The sequence below is a fragment of the Fomitiporia mediterranea genome (genome assembly GCF_000271605.1).
Source record: "Fomitiporia mediterranea MF3/22 unplaced genomic scaffold FOMMEscaffold_11, whole genome shotgun sequence".
NCBI classification, from domain to species: domain Eukaryota; kingdom Fungi; phylum Basidiomycota; class Agaricomycetes; order Hymenochaetales; family Hymenochaetaceae; genus Fomitiporia; species Fomitiporia mediterranea.
In genome coordinates this window covers 1,283,362-1,302,302 of record NW_006760396.1, presented here as the reverse complement: position 1 = coordinate 1,302,302, position 18,941 = coordinate 1,283,362, and the positions used below count along the sequence as shown (strand labels likewise).

Genomic DNA, 18,941 nt, shown 5'->3' with positions numbered 1-18,941 from the left:
ATATTTGGCACAGCGTATACACTGTATACACTGTATACAGAAGTAGCGTATCGTATATGGGTCCTGCTGACCCAGTTTACGCCCGTAATTATACGTGCGTATGCGTATACGTGGGAAATTTTACACGCGTAAGTGTATACGCTACGCGCGGAGCACTAGTAATCAATTCACATATGTATAATATGATTAAAATTGGACGAATTTGCACAAGGGCCTTAATAATAACTCCTCTCCCTATTGCATTCATACCTGTATAGATATCCTTGTTCAAATGAAGACCCTTTGGCACCTTTGCAACTGCATCATGAGTATTCATAAAAATACTGTTTAAGAAATCCGAGCAACTGCAGACTGTAGTGTGTAAGGCCGGAGCCTCACTCAGGAACACAGAACGGGCAATGATATGGGATTGAGCTCTAGTGACCTAAGTACAGAAGCGAGGTACGAAGATAAGACTCAAAATAGCTACCTACAACCCTTTTATATGTATCTAAGATCACGTGTGTAACCTGGGAGGTTACACTCTTCCGGGTTCCCTACTCTAAAGAAATAAAAGGGGAGTAAGGAAGAAAAGAGAGAGACTTAAAGAAAGAAAAGAGAAGTAATAGAAAAAGAGAAAGAAAAAAGAGAAACTGGGAGTTACATGACTAGGACTGGGACTGGGACTGGGACTGGGACTGGGAGGTGACACTAGCAGGGGCTCTATACCCTGACTAGGTCCTGGGACTGGGACTGGGACTGGGACAGGACTGGGACACGGGAGGTTACACCGGGGGTTCATGGGGGGTTCGTGGAGGTTTGACTCTGTATTCCATATTCTTCAGGCATACGTTCTCTATGCTTAGCGAGCACGAAATATAAGCCGTTGACGAGCGAGTCTTGACCAGGAGAGTAGTTCATCAAGCGTGGGACCAATACGCAGGTGATGAGGAGTTTCCAATGAATTGATACACCCTTGCAAGTGGACAACAAGCATACGACAAATCAAATCGGGACATTGAGCAAAGCATAGGTATCCTGTCAGAGTAACGGGGACGGGGACAGTGAGACATCGGTTGCAATAGCACACGTAGGGATCCAGGGTGGAACATCGCGAGGAGTACCGGGCGTAGGAATTTCAGTCATTGGGTCGTATCTCTGCTGGCTATATGGAAGACCGTCAACTGTTTGTGTTTCCGTGCGTATCGCACAATTGGGTGACGTGTTACAGGACAAGATCACCCGCAGCGGCATATGAATATCGTCTACACCATCCCTCGGGGACCTCATCTTCTCAGCAGTCTCGGCATCGGTCGCCACAAATACGTCGCGCGGCGGCACAGGAGAAGACGCAGGACGTCCCCTTGCAACTTGAGAGGAACACAGAGTTAGTGGACCACTGAGAGAGACGGATCGCATACGAGAATTTGGAGGAGAAATCATCGGGGACCCTGGCTCGAGTGTAGACCCATTCGCCAGCATGCGCTGTGGAGGCTTCGGGGCAAGGCGACTTGCTTGAATTTGCGGAGTACGCGAGGGATGTCCAGCAGGTCCTGTGTGCGCAGAATCCGAGATCATCTCAGATGGTGACTCTGGTACATCTTCCATAGGTGGCGCCATATAGTGCCTAATTGGTTGGCCATCATGATAAAAGCGACTCTTCACTAGCTTGAGGCTGCAATGGATGACGGACAAGGCATGAGCACAGACAAGTCCATAGGTACGACAGACACAAGAGAAAAGGCAGCAAGGAGTACAGATAGCAATTTTGTCCAGAGCATTCTTGAAGTAGCACAGTGCCTTGTGATGTTCTATTCGGCCGAAGCTAACAAGATAGTCGAAGATTTCTCCACTGTAGACGCATTCCAGAACAGGGAAGAGGAGCACGAGATAGTCAAAGAACTCTCCGCTGTTGCTGTAGTATAAGTTCTCGACATTCAGGGGCTTGAGATTTGCGATGAGCATGTTCTCTGGCTGGAGATTGCGACGAGTGGCAGAAAAGGTATGAGCATAAGCAAGTCCATAGGTAATCTGCTTGAAGTAGTACAGTGCCTTATGGGCGATGCGCAAGTTTGCCGGCTTGAGATCGCGACGAATGACAGAAAAGGCACAAGCGTAAGCAACTCCGTAGATAATCCACTTGAAGTAGCCCACTGCATTGACGTATTGCAGAACAAGGAAGCCGTGCACCACTCTGCTGACAACATCGGAGATGCGAACGACGTTTGGATGGTTGGTGAGCTTCGTGGTGTTGATTCTAAGACTTACGCTGTTGGCGGTTTTGCACGAGTGTTGAAAGGATGGCAAGTCGAAAGCATATTCTCGGGTGACAGAACCTTGCTTGCGACCGCGTGGTTAGACTCACAATGACGCGCGACTTTGACACGACCATTTGCGCTCTTCCTGACACGTTCTCCTATTCCGTCTCCGATACCGTATTTGAAACGAAAGAGTACCAAAGAAGGCACATGTTATTCATGGTATTATATGCGTAGTAGTAGTATTTTCATTCGCTAGTAGATACATGGGGGTTTTGAAATACAAAAAAGTGACGAGAAATCATAAGAGAAACCAAAAGTTCCATTTTTGGTATATTACTAATATTACATTACGTGGCACAGGAGGCAGATTCGCATTCTGTAACCCTGGGAATTTATTACAAAATCCAAAAGCTCCCACCTGATTGGCTGAAAATACATTCTGAAACAAATTTTCCAGACCTCAGAATCGGTTTTTTTGCCTCCTGTGTGTGGTCAACTGGTGGTAACCACAACCAAACGGCCTAGCGAATTCTCCACGCAGTTAACCACTTTACCAAACAGCCCTGGGAGTTTTTCCAACCTACTGTACCTGCCAGCCGGGCAACTACTGGAGGATGTTCGAATGGCTGAGCAGGCAACGCCAGCACTATCAGGTGAGCCGCCCGTTGCAGAGGCGAATGGGAGTGGTAATATGAATGGTGTCAAGGTGGCATGCTGCTCCTTCGTCTGCGAATGATATGAATGTAGATACACCCGTTTCTCCGTCGTCGCGACGGGCCGACGTGCACGATGCGGTATCGGACGACGCCAGTCAACCGCCACGCCGTGCGCACAAAGCGATCGAGGAAGCTTTCAGATGACGATCAAGCGTCCCTCGTACACTACGAGTCAACGCACTGTCTCTTCCCTCACCATCTCTACCCGATCTGCTCTCAGTCGACCCAGTTTCTTACCTTTTGCTAATGATCAGAGCAACCTGTAGTCTGATGCTACTTAACACAATGAAGATTCGGGAGTATGGATAGGTGTCCTTATCCTGGTAAGTACTCGTTCCATTGTGACTCTATTTCCTGATCTAACGCGATCTATTTGCTTTTTTCTTTTTTCTTTCTGTCTGTCTGAACACTCTGCTCGGCATTGCTTAACGAGGTGTTCTCCCGTCAACTGCGCAGGCGATCAATTGAGATTCACTGTCCTCCATATTCCTCGCTGACTTTTCGCACGGATTTCCTATGTGCCCTTCTGATAGGGTCTACAGTATTTGCGAATCGACTCGCATCGCTGTGTAGTCCTCGAAAACGAGGCGTTCTTCCTCTCGGGCATGGGTCGTGCGCGTCATCGGTCGTTTGACCGCCGCATTGACCATTACACATGCTTCGCAGGTGGTTAGGCCAACGGCATGTGAGTGAAATGGGGGGGGGGCGCTGAACGAGGAGTGCGATAGAAGAAAAAAAAAGGACTCAGCTGTGAAACGCTGACCTCCGAGTTTGGAGGAGTATGCTTGTCCTGACTGGATGATACTGACCATTTTACCTATTCCTCCGCCACCTGTGAGACCAAGCATATCTGCGGACGATGGTGCGTTGCTTAGTGAAGATGACTTGACCTACAAGCTGGGCGATATCATCAAAGCGTCAGCAAACGTTCGTAGATGTGAGGAAGAAGGCGCACCGGCGCATGTCATTTTTGAGTTTGAGCAACTGTTGCAGTATGAACTGTGTGGTCTTGTAGTGACTCTCACTGTCTGACACATTATACAGTTCCACGTCGCTACATATATGGACAACGACATTGCTGGGATACCGCAGGCTCTTCAGAAATCTGGTCGCCCTGTTAAAGCCATCCGTGCGCGCTTAAAAGGTAAAGAGGGTCGTCTACGTGGTAACCTTATGGGAAAGCGTGTCGACTTTTCGGCGCATGCTAGTTGTACTCAAGTCATGGCCTTGCACAAATGCCCGGCACATCAGACAGAGGAAGCGAGAGATGCCGAGTTGGCTGGAAGGCTGGAGGAAATGAGGACAAAACTTGTGCAAGTCACGCAGATCTTTGTTACTAATGTCAACTAGTACATAGCAATGTACTTACTGCATCTCTTCAGAGTGAATTTCATGATCTGTCACAGGTTGTGCCTCTTGCAAAGCCTTGAATCTACTTGGATCCTTGTCGTACTCGTCCTCGAATATTGAGTATTGACAACTGGAGCAGTCCATCCTTGGAGATACGAAACGAGAGCACCAGATATATTGTCCGTGTATGTGAGGTCGTCTATCAAAACAATACATATAGAAGATTGTTTCTTCGACTGCGCCTATTTGCGGACTTCACAAATTGAAAGTCCGCAACATATCTCATAAGCAGGACTTGTGACGTGACATGACAATCATAGCGGACTTTATAAGTTGGAAGTCCGAAAGTTTCTCATAAGCAGGACTTGTGACATTACTAAAATTTTCGTTCTTACGATGATTCGCGCCATCACGGCATCGCTTGTCCTGCTTCATCCGTAGGAGACGTTGAGAACTGGCGCCAACGTTCTGCACTTATCGATTTGTCGCGAGTTATACCCGGACAATTCGAGATTTACAGTGCGAACGCTAACTTATTTTGCATAGGGTGTGATCAATTCGCACCCTGTGCATTTATTGGACGACATACATTCGTTACGGTCCCGGTTCTAGTCCTAGTTGTGTTCCGTTCCTTTAATACATCTACTTTTTCACTGTATTTACATGAAGCACCTGGATTCAGTTGGGAGACAGTTTGGCATTGTCAGGGAGTATTTGTAAATGACGGGATTCACTAAATACATCCTATTGTGAGTTTTCCTGCACCCAATCATCTTAGCACTCGTATCTTGAGCACTGTACACTCGCAGAAAATTTATAATCGGATTTCTCGGGCATACAGCCGGCTGTTGGACTGTCTCTATGACAGATAATTTTCCTTGTTTCCAATGGACCACTTCTTCTCGCCGAATACACCTTATTTGGCCCCGCTAGGTCAAGATGCGCTGGAGGAAGCTTGGAAAAAGAACACGTGGAAGGAGCCATTCGTGCCAGAAAGGCGGAAGATCTTGGAACGGGACGGGTGCTATTACATCTGCTACAATACTGCCTCTGTGCCTGAACCGCCAAAATTTGCTGATGACTACACTCACCGTAAAGTAGGCCCCTTCAGTCTCAAGCGGCCTGGGTATCTGTACAGTGACCTGCCATATCTGGGGTATGCTCCTACTTTCTTCCGGTTCGATGGATTTCTCCGCGGACTACATTATCCAAGAAAAGTGGCACCAATTGTGCAGTCACCCGATCGCCTATACCGACTCAGACCTTCGATTATTGCAAAATGGTTCGATTTGGAGGAAAGCCTGACCGAATTGAGGCGTGCCCTTGCCCATATGACGCCTATTCTATCTGCCAATCCTTGGACGCTGGATTTTCGTTATTATAACAGCCCTAGCTATTATGGATACCAAGCCGGACACTTAACGAAGGAACAGGCTACTACCGCTGCAAACCGCTCAAGAGAAGCTTTCCGTGCATTAATTGCAATAATTCGTATGTACATTTTAATCAACCGCAAAGACTGGCACACGAAGTTGGTACGCAAATATGGCGCACTGCAAGCGTGGGTTGACGCGGTGAAAACTACCCAGCTTGGGAGACTATCAGAGGACCTTGATTTTAAAGATTGCGTTGGGGCGTTTGTACACTGGGAGAATTATCGCTCAGTATCTGTGATGAAACTTCACATCAGACTCGGAATGCCAGTCTGGATTATTTGGGGCGAAAAATTGGATCCATACATGCACTATAGATACGACAACTCGGTTGAGTATCAGATTCAGTTACGCAAGTATTGGGAAGAGTTTCACCCAAGACCTGATGAAGTAGAATCTTTCAAACAGCCTACAACTATCAGTCTTGCCCTTGATTTCAACTTCGAAAATGTCTGCGGAAGTTGGGACTCGGAACTGCCGAAGAACAATCCAGCCCCTTTCGAGGAAATAACTGTGCCTCGCCCGTATCCAGATTCCGGTCAATTGCGTGGCGAGACTCCGCTTCAGTTTCTAGCTCGTAGGAAGAGGATGTTGGATAAGCGCGTGGAGAATGAGACCCAACAGGAGTGCCAAGCACGCTTGAATAGGCTGGAATATGCGAAACAAAAGTCGGTTCCAGGTAAAAAGGGAGCAGCATGTTTCAGATGGCTTGAAGGCACGTCCGGGTATCTTCTGCGAACCCGTGTCCCACGAGATATTGTCGAGGACGTTTGGCTTGATTACTCTGCAGCTGCAAAAATATATGACCCTCTCAAAGATGAGTGGGATCTTTGGGAAGGATTTGACAAGGGAAATGGACCAGCGGAATGTGACATCGAGGCATACAACTCGGGACTTGATAGATATGGCAATCCTTTATCGGGAGAAGAATTGAAGGAACTAAAATATGAAATTGAACATCCTTCAGAGAACTCAGATCGACAGCTTGTGCCTCCCGGAGCATTGTTTCCTGATCTTACAGATGATTCGGTGTCAATATCATCATTCTCGAATAGTAGCCATCACTCATTAACACCTGAGCCTATTGATCCTTTACATGTCTTTGAACTCAATTCGGTCCGAATGCACCAGCAAGCCCTTGCATTCAGGGAGGATTATGGTGCTGAACCAGACATGCAGTGGTCTATGGATGAAGACATTGTTGAGGATGCTCGCCTTCGTCTTGGATATTCACCGTGCCGTAAAACATACCTTCATCTTGCTCCTGTCAACATTAGTCAATTTGCTCCCTGTATTGGAAAGCTATATGCATCCAAATCTACTCCACTACACAGTATTTCTCCTCGCGTTCGCCAGGACCTGTTTGACCTGATCTCTGCTATTGAAGACTGTGATGGTGACCCGAACAAGCTTCCAAGAGACCTATGCGACCTTCGAAGAGGCAATGCTAGATACTTAGGAATAGCCAGCAATGCTCGTGTGCATGTTGAAATAAGAGACATGCTCGTTCAGGCAGGCGGCGGCGGCGGTAGACAAACTACAAAACGTGCAAGACAGACAAAGCCCATATACTTTGTTAAACCTGCCGTCAATCACTCTCACTGGAAGCGACCATGGACACTGGCGTTGGAAAACCCTATTAACGTCCTTGAGTGTTTGCGATTCCAAGGAGATTTTGGATCGCTCATACGGCATCTAGTCAGCCGCGGTATTCCTATTCACACTGTTCAGTTAGATAGTCAGAGTCAATACCAGACATCGCGGGATTCCGAGTCTGAGTTATCTTGCCCTGTTCGCTTGCCTGATGAAGACATACCCACCGTTGACTTCCGTCAATCGTTCCTCAAAGCAGCAGACCTTCTCTTGAACAACCATCGTGTTGCTCGTGCCGCTTTAATGCGGGGCGGGGTTATCTGGCGAATTACAATCGAGATAGTGATGAAATCATTAGTCTTGGATGGTCCGTCTCAAGAAGCGCTCGATGCAGTCATGGATTGTGTGTCTCTTGATGGGAAAACAGTAGAGACCTGGTACGACGACTCACTCACGCTAGAAGAGGAGTATACAATACTTGGGGTCTTTAGATCATCAAACGAGAAGTCACACAAGTCAGAGAAACTTTGGTCATTCTGGCCTATTATGTTTTCAAAGTGTTCTGTTGATGCACATTACTGGACTAAGTATAACGAGGATTGGTTCCTGAAGAGAAAGCAAGCTCTACTTGATCCTAGTTCACTTCTGCTGGCAGAGCAAAGAAATTTCAAGCCATTGCACTTCCAGGCAGAATGGAGAGACAAACTGCAGGGCCAGAAGAAGGTTGGACTTAAGTTCATTATGGCGCTCAAAGCAGTTGCAAAAAGGTTCTTGTGGGACGTTTTCTCTACAAGTGTCTGGTAGGGTGATGGAAATCGGAATTCCCACGTGACAAACGACGTACCTTCAGGTGGTGATAAAGCCCATGCATTGAGTGGACGTACCTGTCTCACTCGACTCACCTGTCATTGTACATACTGTGTTTCACCAGTTTGCACTCAGTTACCAGTTAACACTCAGTTGTACAATACCTCCCTCAATTCTTGTAAAATTTCTTGAAATTTTACATACAGGTAGCCTACAATAAATATAACTTAAATACAAAATTTGAGCAAAAAAAAATGAGTTGAAGCTGAGATATTGGTGTTGGAATGTTAGAATTTTGATGATCAGTACTGATTTAGTGAACAGAAACTTTTCCCATACACAACACACTTAATATTAATTTAAGGAGACATTATTTGTAGCTGAAATTTTGAGAATAAGTACTATATTATATGTAGTTACTATATATATTTTTATATAATTAATAGTTAAGTATTAAGTTACTTATTAAGAATACAATTTTAAGTCTAATTTTACTACTTTCTATAATTCAGAGTTTATAGTTATAACTTACAAATTTTTTATTACAATAATTACTATTATAACTATATATAAAAATTTGGTACTAGTATTCTTAATATATTTACTATAATATTCTATAATTTTAAGAGAAAATATTAAGAATTAAAATTATTATAATTAAATCAAAACTATATAAGGTAGGGAAAATATAAACTTAACAAACCTATAATACAAGTTACTGTTACAGTTCTCTACTCTTACACCTTCAGTTCTACAGGTTCTACACCCTTCCATACTAGAACTCAGAACTTCTGTCTCTTAGAAATACTGTCTATAAACTATATACAGACTGACTCTCCTTATAACTCCTACTACTACCCCTTTTTACTTTATTATTCCTTTCCTTTGTTTACTCTTTCATTCTTTGTTCATTCTAAGTTATTATCACTTTTACAAAATTTACAAAAAGTAAAAAATATACTAGGTTATAATCTAATACAACTGTTAAGACTTTTTCATGATGGAGGCAAATGGACCTTACCCATTCAGGTTGTGGGGGAAGTGTCTTTGTAGCAGCAGTGGCCATTAGTTATAGGAGTTTATAAAGCAGATGACAAGTGGTATTTAATGAATTGCTCACTGAAAGTACACCAGTATTTATATGCCTCCACTTAACAAGCCCACGTGAATTTCCCTGTTCCTTAGGAGGGAAGTGAGAGCAAACAAGCAGCATTGTAACACTTTCATGCTTTGTGCTGCAGATAATCACATATAAGCTACATTCCAAGCCTGTTCCTGCAGGAAAAGGCAATATTTCATACTTTGTAGGGCTTGGAACCTTTTAGTATTTCCAATGATACTGTTGAACATACAGTAATGCATGCTTCACAGAAGTTTGAAGTAAACAGAGTTCTGGGAATTGCAACCTGAGTCTGCAGCCGGAATACTTTTGTTTATGGAAGTTCGTCATATGCTTGCTAAAATTTGTTTCATAAGTCCTGGTACTAGCTCGATGATGGAGTGGCTTTGTGTGCTCAGAGAATTCCCACCGCTCATCAATCTTCCGCATTTGGAGACCGGAAAAAAGACCGGAACAATAAGGATGTGCACAAGGGATAAATTGTGTATTTGACACCAGAGTAATGACTAGCTAGTCTTAGAAGAAGACTGACAATATCCGTGCTACAAACCAAGTATATTGTCAAGGTTCAGCAATAGGATAAATTGAGCTTTGAAAAGTTTTATATAAATGAAATTAAACTGACTCCTTCAAAGATACTTGGCTATACTTCGAAGTATTTTTTAACAAACAGTTCCTCATTATCAGTGCTCGTTCGATTCCATGTATACCTTTTATACCGGAGTCTGAACAATTTGAATATATAGTCAGCGATCCTGCGTTCGGCGGTGATATCGGCTTTGAGCTTAGCTGTGCATTCAGTGCAGACATGTACCCTATTGTATGTACTATTGAACGATGGTATGACGCCCCTGTGCGAATGAGGGTGGAGGTAAAACTGCTGCGGAGCAGAATGCTGGGAAGTAGCACTAGTGTACTCTTTCCTTTCGATTCAGTGTAGCAGCTATCATTCATGCCGACAGTTTCTCGGAAAAGCATGGAAGTGCTAAAGTTTGGGTTGGTGTCCCGATTCAGCAAATAGTAGTGCCCACAAATAACATCAATAATCGTCTTTATTCTAACACACTGATGTGTCAATAGTCAAATATATTCCAATTTATCTATGTATCTCATCTCCTTAACATGATTCATTGTCCTCGATGAGCTTGCACAAGCACACGATATGTTTCAACCTTTTCCACTTTGTCACCGTGTGGGATGGACGCTTGCAAATACTAAGGTCAGAGAAGCAGTAATTTAAGCATATGACAGGTTCTGACTCACCGATTTCTCCATTCGAGACGTAACCGGAGTGAGTTCCGCCGTCAATGTCGGCTTGTGCAACATACAAAATATTACCATCTTTGTCTTTTCCACTACTGAAGATATTTCATTATTTGGATTTAGTCGTTAAGAGTAATAGATAGACATTAATGAACAGAGCATACATGCACGGTACATCTTTCCAGGTGATTTTTGTCGAAAAGGGCCCAGTGATATCAAACCAGAAATACTTGAACAATTTATCATTCTGAGGAGCAATGAGGACCTCGTATCCCTTCTCCAACTGTGTACAAAATATTGCGTGGGTATACATTCTAGAGTAATAACAATCAGTAGCTTACTTGGGTTACCCTTCCCTTGTGAGGAATCCAGGCATAGTTGTAATTTGCCTTACCAGGATCTACAAATCAGATTAACATTTATCAATTAACAAACAACAAGTCAAAAGAATTTATTACAGGTTCCTTCGTTCTATTATGTATATGTTTATTAGAAATTCAACTGGTCGATATTTTTGCGTGAATGTACCTCGATTGCAGCTCGAGCAACATACAGAACAGACAAGGCTCCACCAAGCTCAGGATCGATTCCACCCTCGACTGCAAGAGGAGGAATCCACTGGTGGTATGCCTCAATCTACAAGAGACATCAGAGTATATTCTATCAGAAGATAAAAAGTGCTTACCCATTCAAATCCCGTTGGGTCAGACTTTGCAGTAGTTGTAGCCATTAGTTATAAAGACAGATAGAGCTCGTCACAAGTGGCACTCGTTGAAGAGTACGTAGCTAAACCAGGTCTCTTTATATGCCTCCATTTGACTACCTCATGTGAATTGTTTGAGGAAAGTATAGTGCGAACGACTCGGAGCCATGTACAAACGCTTCCCTGCTTGGTACCGCAGGTGATCAAATATATAAGTCTCTTCCAAGAAGACGTTTATGCAGGCAAAATGATGCTTCACATGATACAAAGCTCGGAACTCTCAGTATTTCCATTGATACTGTCAAAACAACAAGAATACCTGCTTCACGAGTGCTGCGATTAAATGGAAGTTTGGAAATTGTGTGCTTAAGCCGTTACAGTCAGCAAGTTCTCGCTCATGGAAGTATATTATATAAACACATAATTTCAATGTATTTGTCCTGTAGCTCCACTATAGAATGGTTTAGCATGCTTATAGATTATCCACTCTAATGTGTTCTTCTGAGCTTGGAAGCTAAAATAACAAAGGCCAGAAAAAGGAAATATATTAAGTCTAGCATTACAAATAATGACACAATTTAATTGATACAAATTTATGTTTTAGGGAATAGACGTCGACAGGCTCCTCAGAATGCCAACCAGGGGGATGACACTTGGCAGTATCTACAAGGATTCAAACTATGCCCACAACATCATTCGTGAAAGTAAAGATGGAAGGACCGTGGAGCCGCTACCTGACCCTACTGTCTCACTTGGAGACAAGCGTCGCGAAATCTACCTCTTGATTCCTGGAAAAGAGTAAATCGTCAATGTAGCGGTTCTATATCTGTCATGATGTCAAGCGTAATTAAATAGTGTTATCGATACTATGTGGATTGAAATAACAATCCTTGCGTGTAGCCTGTATAGCTATTAACCTTTCAATCAAGACATTGTCCACGAGTACTGAGTGATGGGTGCCGTACGCTTGAAGGGTTTATGAGAAAGACTACATAAGACGATTTGTAATTGTCGAAAGTTGTCGTTGATGGTCAACGCGTACGTAAGACTTATTTTCTTCTTTTGGGGACGTTCGGAAATTACCGAATTCGCAACCGATTAGCTTTCACGTCATGGACGACACGACAACTGTCTTCCATCATCACATTCATCACTCTGTTTTATTCCGTGCTGTTCTAGGAGGCAAAGGGCCCATGGGAAAAGCAATTAAAATCACTTAAAAATTATAGGGCCGTCGTTCAACAAGTTTTGAGTGGCACTGTTCTCATCTGCCGCAAAGTGGCAACTCAATCAATGAGTGCGGCCGAATGGCATTCCCGCCCATCAAACCCCGGTGATTGTAGGTCCCTTTGGTATCATTGTCATGTCATGTATCCATGCACTAACGTTGTGAACAAACTCGAATAGCGACCTAGTGGAGCATCGTGCGGAACGTTCGCGATTGGATGAGTTAAGCGCTGATGCCGTAATTTCCTTGTCCAGACCTGCCGTTGGTCCTGTCATACCTGTGGTCATAGATGAACAGATGAACAAGCAGGTTATCAGTGTCAACGGCTATTTCGTAGCACACACACTGTGATATCGAGGTTAAAATATTTGTATGCTGGACGTCTCCTTCCCACGTTGCATGTCGAATCTCCAACTGTCAACGTTGAGAGTGAGTGGCCTAAAATACTCGTTGATTATACACATCCGCATGTTGGGTATGCACTGAGTGGGACTGGCTTGATTTTACGACGCTGGGTATTGGCATCACATGAAGTCGAAGGTGATATTCTACTGGCGGTCAGTTGCGTTTCGCTGCATGAGGTTCAACTGGTCCCTTCGCCACTTGGAGAACTTTTGAAAAAACATGAAAGGCCAAGGCAACCGTGCTGAGGAACATTCTCCATGACTGGCCTCCCACGGGTGTCAACTTTAAAGTGAAAGAGTTCTCAAACGAAAGGAACAGGATCGGGTGTTAAATGTTTGCAGTGAGCTATGACAGGTTGCTTCGCTATCGTCCCAGGGACAGCAATGCAATTCTGGCCACAAATGACCCGAAGAATCAGTGAGCTGATTTCAATCATGCTATGCGATGTTAATTTTTGTTCTCACATTGATTATAGACCAGTAGCATCGAATTTGTGGCGTGTCGCTAGGCATGCGGTCATGGTTGCCAGAAGAATGTAATGGGTGGTCGAACACATAAGTTTTTCCTGGACGATGTTACTAAGTGGAATGGCTTCTCCCCGACTGTACACTGCTTCAGGTACACTTGGAAGTGGTGTGTCACCAAGATGCCATTATGCAAGTCGTCTGCTTCCTGCCGCTGGATGGACTTTCATTTCGCCCGGTCACGAGGCAAAGATCGACAGCACCGCGTGCTTTCTCGTCCAGTCGTCGAGCACGCGATACAATGCTAAATTGAGGATTGGTGACTCTCTTCGGTGATATAAGGAGAGACCGGATGGCTGTTTGATGTTGATGATGATGGAAATGCGCCGAAGATCGATGCCTTGTTCTACGTAAGGCGGTGATGCAACTGTCTAGTACAGCCCAATCGCGACGGCGCAACACAGTCCTCATCTCAATGCGAGGCAATAGCGTGCAAGTCCGTCTCTTTGGTAAAAGCTGTTTCGGCGTCTAAATCGTATTTTCGTTTTCTTCATCAGGCACGAAGTACGCTCCATTCATTGCGAAGATGTGCCGAACCTTGTGCGCTCGGCCATTCGCTCCTTGCGCATCAAACTCCCATGCCCTATGATTCTCGTCCAGAATAGCTTCATCTGCTGACTGGCGTCGCACTTCCGGTTTCGTGCATCTTACCCAGCTGCACCGATATCCTACTACCATCGTTCATCTCTTATTCTCCCTACCTCTGATCGTGCCGCAAGAGGGTGCATACGCGCTCAGAGACAACGACTGCCTCATTGACGTGTCTGTCCTTGGATTGCGAACGTTAGATGGGTTTTTTCGGCTTCTCATACCGTTGATCAGGGAAGAGCTTCCGGCGCTCTGCTCTACTCCACTCCATTCATCCTCCATTCTACTCCACCCCGTCCATTATGAGCTTACTGGTCGACGATTCCGCGGCACAGTGGGTCTTCTCCTCTACCGAAAATGCTAATCTGAGCATGAGGGATGCCGGCTGGTACGTCATCTAGGAATATTCTCCTGTTCACATCGCACTCACGACGAACTCTAGGCATCAACTCGCTCATAACCGTTCCGCTATTACGAGTGGCTACTACAATTCTACTGCACTATGGACAACGACGCCAGGCGCGACGGCCTCCCTTATTTTCCAGGGTACTGAAATATTTCTTTATTCGGCAAAATCGCCACAGTTTGGGACCATGAATGTCACTTGCGATTGGAATTCGTCATCCGTTCCACTCACTCAGACTGAACTTCAGCCTGGCGAGATGGTATGGCATCTCAGCGGGCTGGACCCGACAGTCCTACATGCTGTACGGGTGCAGTCCATGGGTGACGGCAGAATCAATATTGACAAAGTCGGTATTGAGCCGGGTCCTCCGAGTGCAATCCCACCATCAATGCCCACTCCACTCCCTCCCGGTAAGTTGTTTATTCGTGATTATTTAATCGATATGTATATGAATAATATTGTTTAGCATTTCCAAATATCCGCATTCCGACGACACCGAGTACTGTAACGAGCATGACCACTTTAAAGACGACGGTGACAATGACAATGACAATGACTACAAGTGCGAGTGCGGCTGCAAAACCATCGTCTGGTGTTTCTCTGAGCAAGTGCGTGGATATGTAAAACTTTTTTAATTAATGCTAATTTTCTTTTGAATTACATAGTGGCGCACTCACGGGGATCATCCTTGCATCTGTAATGTTTTCGGTTGCTATTGGGCTTTTACTTCTATGTTGGAAACGGAGGCGATCGCGGAGAAATGCTCGGAAGACTGTCCCTGGGCTCCAACGATCTGCTTTTCGCAGTCTTCACCTTCCGTACTGGTTGAGACGAACTACCTCTTCAAATATCTCTGGAAGCGATTCAAGCTTTATGGCGATAGAGGACCAGGAGAAAGGGGAAGTGGGTTTGGTTGGCGACAAAGAGGATGTGCCAGGAAGGAATGCAACAGCTATACTCCCTTCGGTACGTCTTGCTTTCACTTTACGTGATTTCACTAAAGTCTTCCCTCAGATCCGTCGGCTTAGTACACTGTCCATCGGAGGAGTCCCATATTCTTCTTCTCCGGTCCCTTCTCGTGCTATACGAACACGCGTACCTGCCTCTACGACCCACCCGTCCGTTTCGTGGCCACCAGTCCATCGTCGCAATCCGAGTTTAGCTGTAAGCCTTAGCATCAACACTGACACAGGCTCTGTACGCAAAAATGCCTATGCCGACACCATCAGGTCATCCAGAGCAGGAACCCTAAACAGAAGAGGGACGGTCCGATCGATTCGGACCCACCATCGCTCATTCAGCGGATTCAGTGTGTCGGACCTCACAGAAGAATGGGAGGAAATTGACTTCAGCGACGACTATGGAAAGGACCCAGGGGACGCAGATGATGCGCATTATTATGCTCAGCACTTCAGTTCGCAATCTGGACACGCGGATTCGGATGATAGGCATTGGGCGCAAGAAAACATCTATACCGATGACCAAGACGACGTCAGCCCTGATACTCCTCTCCTTCCAGCTAGTCCAGCTATCGCCTCCTCAAATGCGTCCCTATCTCATCACAGCACGACGCTTAGTCATAACTCTCGATTCTCCAAAGGAAACAAGATACTTCGTTCCCTGCGTTCCCGTTCAAGTCGGCGATCGAGCTTGAGACAATCGGCTGGCAAGCTTTCACGACATAATTCAGTTGCGCGTACCTCGGAAATGAGGACACCCGTCAGCAAGTACTCTTCTGGTACTACCGCGAGTGACTCACCGCGCTCTGAGAGGCACCCTAAGAGGATGTCGACACTTGCTGGGCCAGGCGTATCGAATACGATGCCGGACTCTCCGATTCATGTACTGCCACCAGGTGTGCCTCCAGTGCCGATTGTCCCTGGGAGCGGACAACCATCACCTCCATTTGCACCACCTAGCGCGTGGAATGTCTCTCGTTTGACCTCGATACCAAAAGTGTTTGAGAAGCCACCGCGTATCCACAGACCCGCGGGTCCTCGAGCTCGAAGCTCGTCCAACGCGAGTACGAGTAGCAGATCAAGTTCTGCGAAGGATAGCATTCATAGCCGTGAGTCGTCGCAGAGCGAAAACACGGGGTTGTTGAGCGTTGTTGAGGAAGGGAGTGGACTTGTATCTTCTCGGACTTCTATGGACCGAATACGTGATCAATAAGCTTTTGATATTCTTGCATGAACACTGTTTTGCCTTTCTTCGCTTTCACCATTTCTTGACGTTTACATGATTTTGGGGATATAGACGTCCATGCACACAGTTGACGTATCACTAATATATCGTTATGTTTCGATACTTTCACTCTCGTTCGCTTTCGTGATTTTTCTTTCGTCACATACTTCTCTGTTGGCACTTATGTCACGTTCTTTCTTTCGTGTTGTTGTCCCCATCGGTCTTGCCAAAATGCATATGTTCACAACTCCTTTCAGCCCATGGCACTCCGTTTGACCTGTGCGTGAGCCATGGATCGACAGATTCGCCGGATTGAATGTCCTCATATCTGCTGTTGTCACTGCTTCTGTTGGCCGAGCAGTAAGGAAAATCGCACGAATAAGTGAGTGCAGTTTGTAAATATCAAGATTAGTTACCTTAGTACACTCACTTCTGGCAGCAGAGATACATAGCTAGTCTATCATGTCATATCCATTACCTAAAGTAAAAGCACATTTATTCTCGAGTCTCTATGCTAATTTGATGCTGCGCAGCTTTCCCAAGATCGTCCGAACAAAGTGTATGCTCTGTTCGTCGGGAGGAAGATCAGACTCGGCTTCGATCAGTGACTGGAACGCATTATCCTTCGTGACTTCGAATGGGTCTCCAAATGTTAAGCAAGCCACCACGACATCCCGGAAGAGATCTCCAAGGATTGGTGGTATCTTCTCTTTCGCAGCCTCTTTCAAGAGGTACTTTCGAAACAAAGTCTTGTTACTGTTCTTCGGTCTCCCTTGTTTCGCGATCTCCTCCCTGCATCTGTCTTCCGATAAATCGACAGCTTCTTTTCTTTCCACAAAACCCCCTTCATTTGAATTCCATACGAATAACGAGTCCCACAAGGCGATTTCAAGCAGGCAGACACCAAGGCTGAATATGTCGTCGCGCATTTCGTAATCATACTGACGAAACCCGAGGTGGCGTGGATGCTTGTATAATGTGCCCCAGATTGCACCATTTGGAAAAGCGTAACGCTCCCTCATTGTAGGTCCTCTGCTAGATCTTGACGAATCAAATGCAAGAAGATACGGTATTCCGAGTTTGTGTGGATATAGGTTTGTTACGCTTCCTGCAGCATTTTCTATGACGAGTATCGAATCCGGCCGAATGGATTTGTGGACCAGCCCTAAGGAATGGACAACAAGGACAGAGGTTGCGAGCTTGATGGCGAACTGGACTCGATCGTGTAAGGAATGCTTCACATTACGTTCGACGAGCAAGTTCCGCAAGGTACGCGGTGGTCCAGCCTCTGGAGGTACCCGGAAAACAATGGCGTGAAGATGCGTATCAAGCTGGGTATAACCACAACTTGGAAGAATTCCGACACTGGAAGAGAGGCTCGAGTCCGGAGCACCTGTATCCTCTGCAAAGAGCCTTGCAATGTTCTTTGTCTCCTCCCAGGCAACGTCCTCCTTGTTTTGTCCAATGTACGACATCACGTTTCGTGGATCAACAATGCAACCTGAATATGGTCCAGAATCAACACTATAAATCCCTGTTCCCATCTCAGAGTCGACGTCGGACAATGGCTCCAAGACACCGCTGTCAATCAAGTTAATATTTGCTCCCGAACTAACCCTGTGCTTCGCACGTGAAACAAATTCGATATTTTCGGAGACCCCGTGTGCAGCGTTTGGGCTGATAGTGAGATGATCTGAGGTGAGGATGGCGAAATTGAGGTCGTTCAGCCAGTGCTCGAGGCTCTCCATTGATCTGGTGATGACCAATTTGCCTATAATCATGTATTGAGCCTCGGCAAGACGTTCACGCATGTATGAGGGCTTCGCCTCCTCGGTGTCTGTCACCTTCCTTCTGTGTTCGACCCTTAGGGACTTAGGGTCAATGCATATATAAAGAGTAGAGTAGCATTCTTAAAATTTCAAGTGTTGCGTCTCCCCTACATTCTTTCAGATTATGAGACTGGGCTAGCACATATAAGCATGGCACCGACGACGAGGGCGAAGGACAGATCGTCCCCGCCCCCCCCCTGTGCAGTCTACTACGAACGAGACTACCACGAAGCCTGCTACGAACGTGACGTTACTGCCTTTTTCATAAGTATTGTCACACTTGATGATTCATCATTTTTTGTCACAAAAGTAAACAAAACAAAAAATAGCTATTTCTCACTCAATTCTGCACAGAATTCAGTGATTATTTGATGTAAATTCATGTTTTTTAAATATGCTTCAAATAGACACTTTAATTATTAAATTTGAGCAAGATTTGACTGAGTTATAGTGAAAATACACTGTTTTTCATGTTTTCTTAATATTTGAATTTTCATTCCTTCAAAACTCAACATATAAGCTTGGAAAACAGTTTATTATAGTCACATTACA

General features: G+C 45.2%; 9 protein-coding genes across 9 annotated transcripts; 5 read left to right on the top strand and 4 right to left on the bottom strand.

Moving 5' to 3' along the window:
- Window positions 1-1,020: 1,020 nt before the first annotated feature.
- FOMMEDRAFT_160262 (uncharacterized protein) lies at window positions 1,021-2,297 on the bottom strand (the record flags this gene model as incomplete). The annotated part of the gene is made up of 2 exons (XM_007270046.1): window positions 1,021-2,176; window positions 2,248-2,297. The coding sequence occupies 2 exons, from the start codon at window positions 2,295-2,297 to the stop codon at window positions 1,021-1,023; spliced, it is 1,206 nt and encodes a 401-aa protein (XP_007270108.1).
- Window positions 2,298-2,345: 48 nt separating this feature from the next.
- Window positions 2,346-3,630, top strand: FOMMEDRAFT_160261 (uncharacterized protein; the record flags this gene model as incomplete). Its single annotated transcript, XM_007270045.1, has 4 exons — window positions 2,346-2,414; window positions 2,698-2,926; window positions 2,988-3,065; window positions 3,530-3,630. The coding sequence occupies 4 exons, from the start codon at window positions 2,346-2,348 to the stop codon at window positions 3,628-3,630; spliced, it is 477 nt and encodes a 158-aa protein (XP_007270107.1).
- A 145-nt stretch (window positions 3,631-3,775) lies between these two features.
- Window positions 3,776-4,171, top strand: FOMMEDRAFT_49597 (uncharacterized protein; the record flags this gene model as incomplete). The annotated part of the gene is made up of 2 exons (XM_007269835.1): window positions 3,776-3,967; window positions 4,001-4,171. Coding segments are annotated over 2 exons (363 nt in total), but the record flags the coding sequence as incomplete, so codon positions are not given.
- Window positions 4,172-4,726: 555 nt separating this feature from the next.
- Window positions 4,727-8,350, top strand: FOMMEDRAFT_22875 (uncharacterized protein). The gene is made up of 2 exons (XM_007269773.1): window positions 4,727-5,055; window positions 5,116-8,350. The coding sequence occupies exon 2, from the start codon at window positions 5,194-5,196 to the stop codon at window positions 8,134-8,136; it is 2,943 nt and encodes a 980-aa protein (XP_007269835.1). The 5' UTR covers window positions 4,727-5,055; window positions 5,116-5,193; the 3' UTR covers window positions 8,137-8,350.
- A 2,036-nt stretch (window positions 8,351-10,386) lies between these two features.
- On the bottom strand, window positions 10,387-11,252 carry FOMMEDRAFT_31073 (uncharacterized protein; the record flags this gene model as incomplete). The annotated part of the gene is made up of 7 exons (XM_007269807.1): window positions 10,387-10,463; window positions 10,523-10,617; window positions 10,687-10,805; window positions 10,864-10,922; window positions 10,981-10,993; window positions 11,051-11,158; window positions 11,208-11,252. The coding sequence occupies 7 exons, from the start codon at window positions 11,250-11,252 to the stop codon at window positions 10,387-10,389; spliced, it is 516 nt and encodes a 171-aa protein (XP_007269869.1).
- A 604-nt stretch (window positions 11,253-11,856) lies between these two features.
- On the top strand, window positions 11,857-13,202 carry FOMMEDRAFT_170366 (uncharacterized protein; the record flags this gene model as incomplete). The annotated part of the gene is made up of 3 exons (XM_007270044.1): window positions 11,857-12,023; window positions 12,455-12,564; window positions 12,641-13,202. 3 exons carry the CDS (start codon window positions 11,857-11,859, stop codon window positions 12,802-12,804), a joined length of 441 nt encoding a protein of 146 aa, XP_007270106.1. The 3' UTR covers window positions 12,805-13,202.
- Window positions 13,203-13,850: 648 nt separating this feature from the next.
- On the bottom strand, window positions 13,851-14,060 carry FOMMEDRAFT_136418 (uncharacterized protein; the record flags this gene model as incomplete). The annotated part of the gene is made up of 1 exon (XM_007270043.1): window positions 13,851-14,060. One exon carries the CDS (start codon window positions 14,058-14,060, stop codon window positions 13,851-13,853), a length of 210 nt encoding a protein of 69 aa, XP_007270105.1.
- Window positions 14,061-14,272: 212 nt separating this feature from the next.
- On the top strand, window positions 14,273-15,486 carry FOMMEDRAFT_170365 (uncharacterized protein; the record flags this gene model as incomplete). The annotated part of the gene is made up of 5 exons (XM_007270042.1): window positions 14,273-14,358; window positions 14,413-14,786; window positions 14,843-14,984; window positions 15,042-15,342; window positions 15,391-15,486. Coding segments are annotated over 5 exons (999 nt in total), but the record flags the coding sequence as incomplete, so codon positions are not given.
- Window positions 15,487-17,069: 1,583 nt separating this feature from the next.
- On the bottom strand, window positions 17,070-18,035 carry FOMMEDRAFT_31071 (uncharacterized protein; the record flags this gene model as incomplete). Its single annotated transcript, XM_007269806.1, has 1 exon — window positions 17,070-18,035. One exon carries the CDS (start codon window positions 18,033-18,035, stop codon window positions 17,070-17,072), a length of 966 nt encoding a protein of 321 aa, XP_007269868.1.
- Window positions 18,036-18,941: the final 906 nt, after the last annotated feature.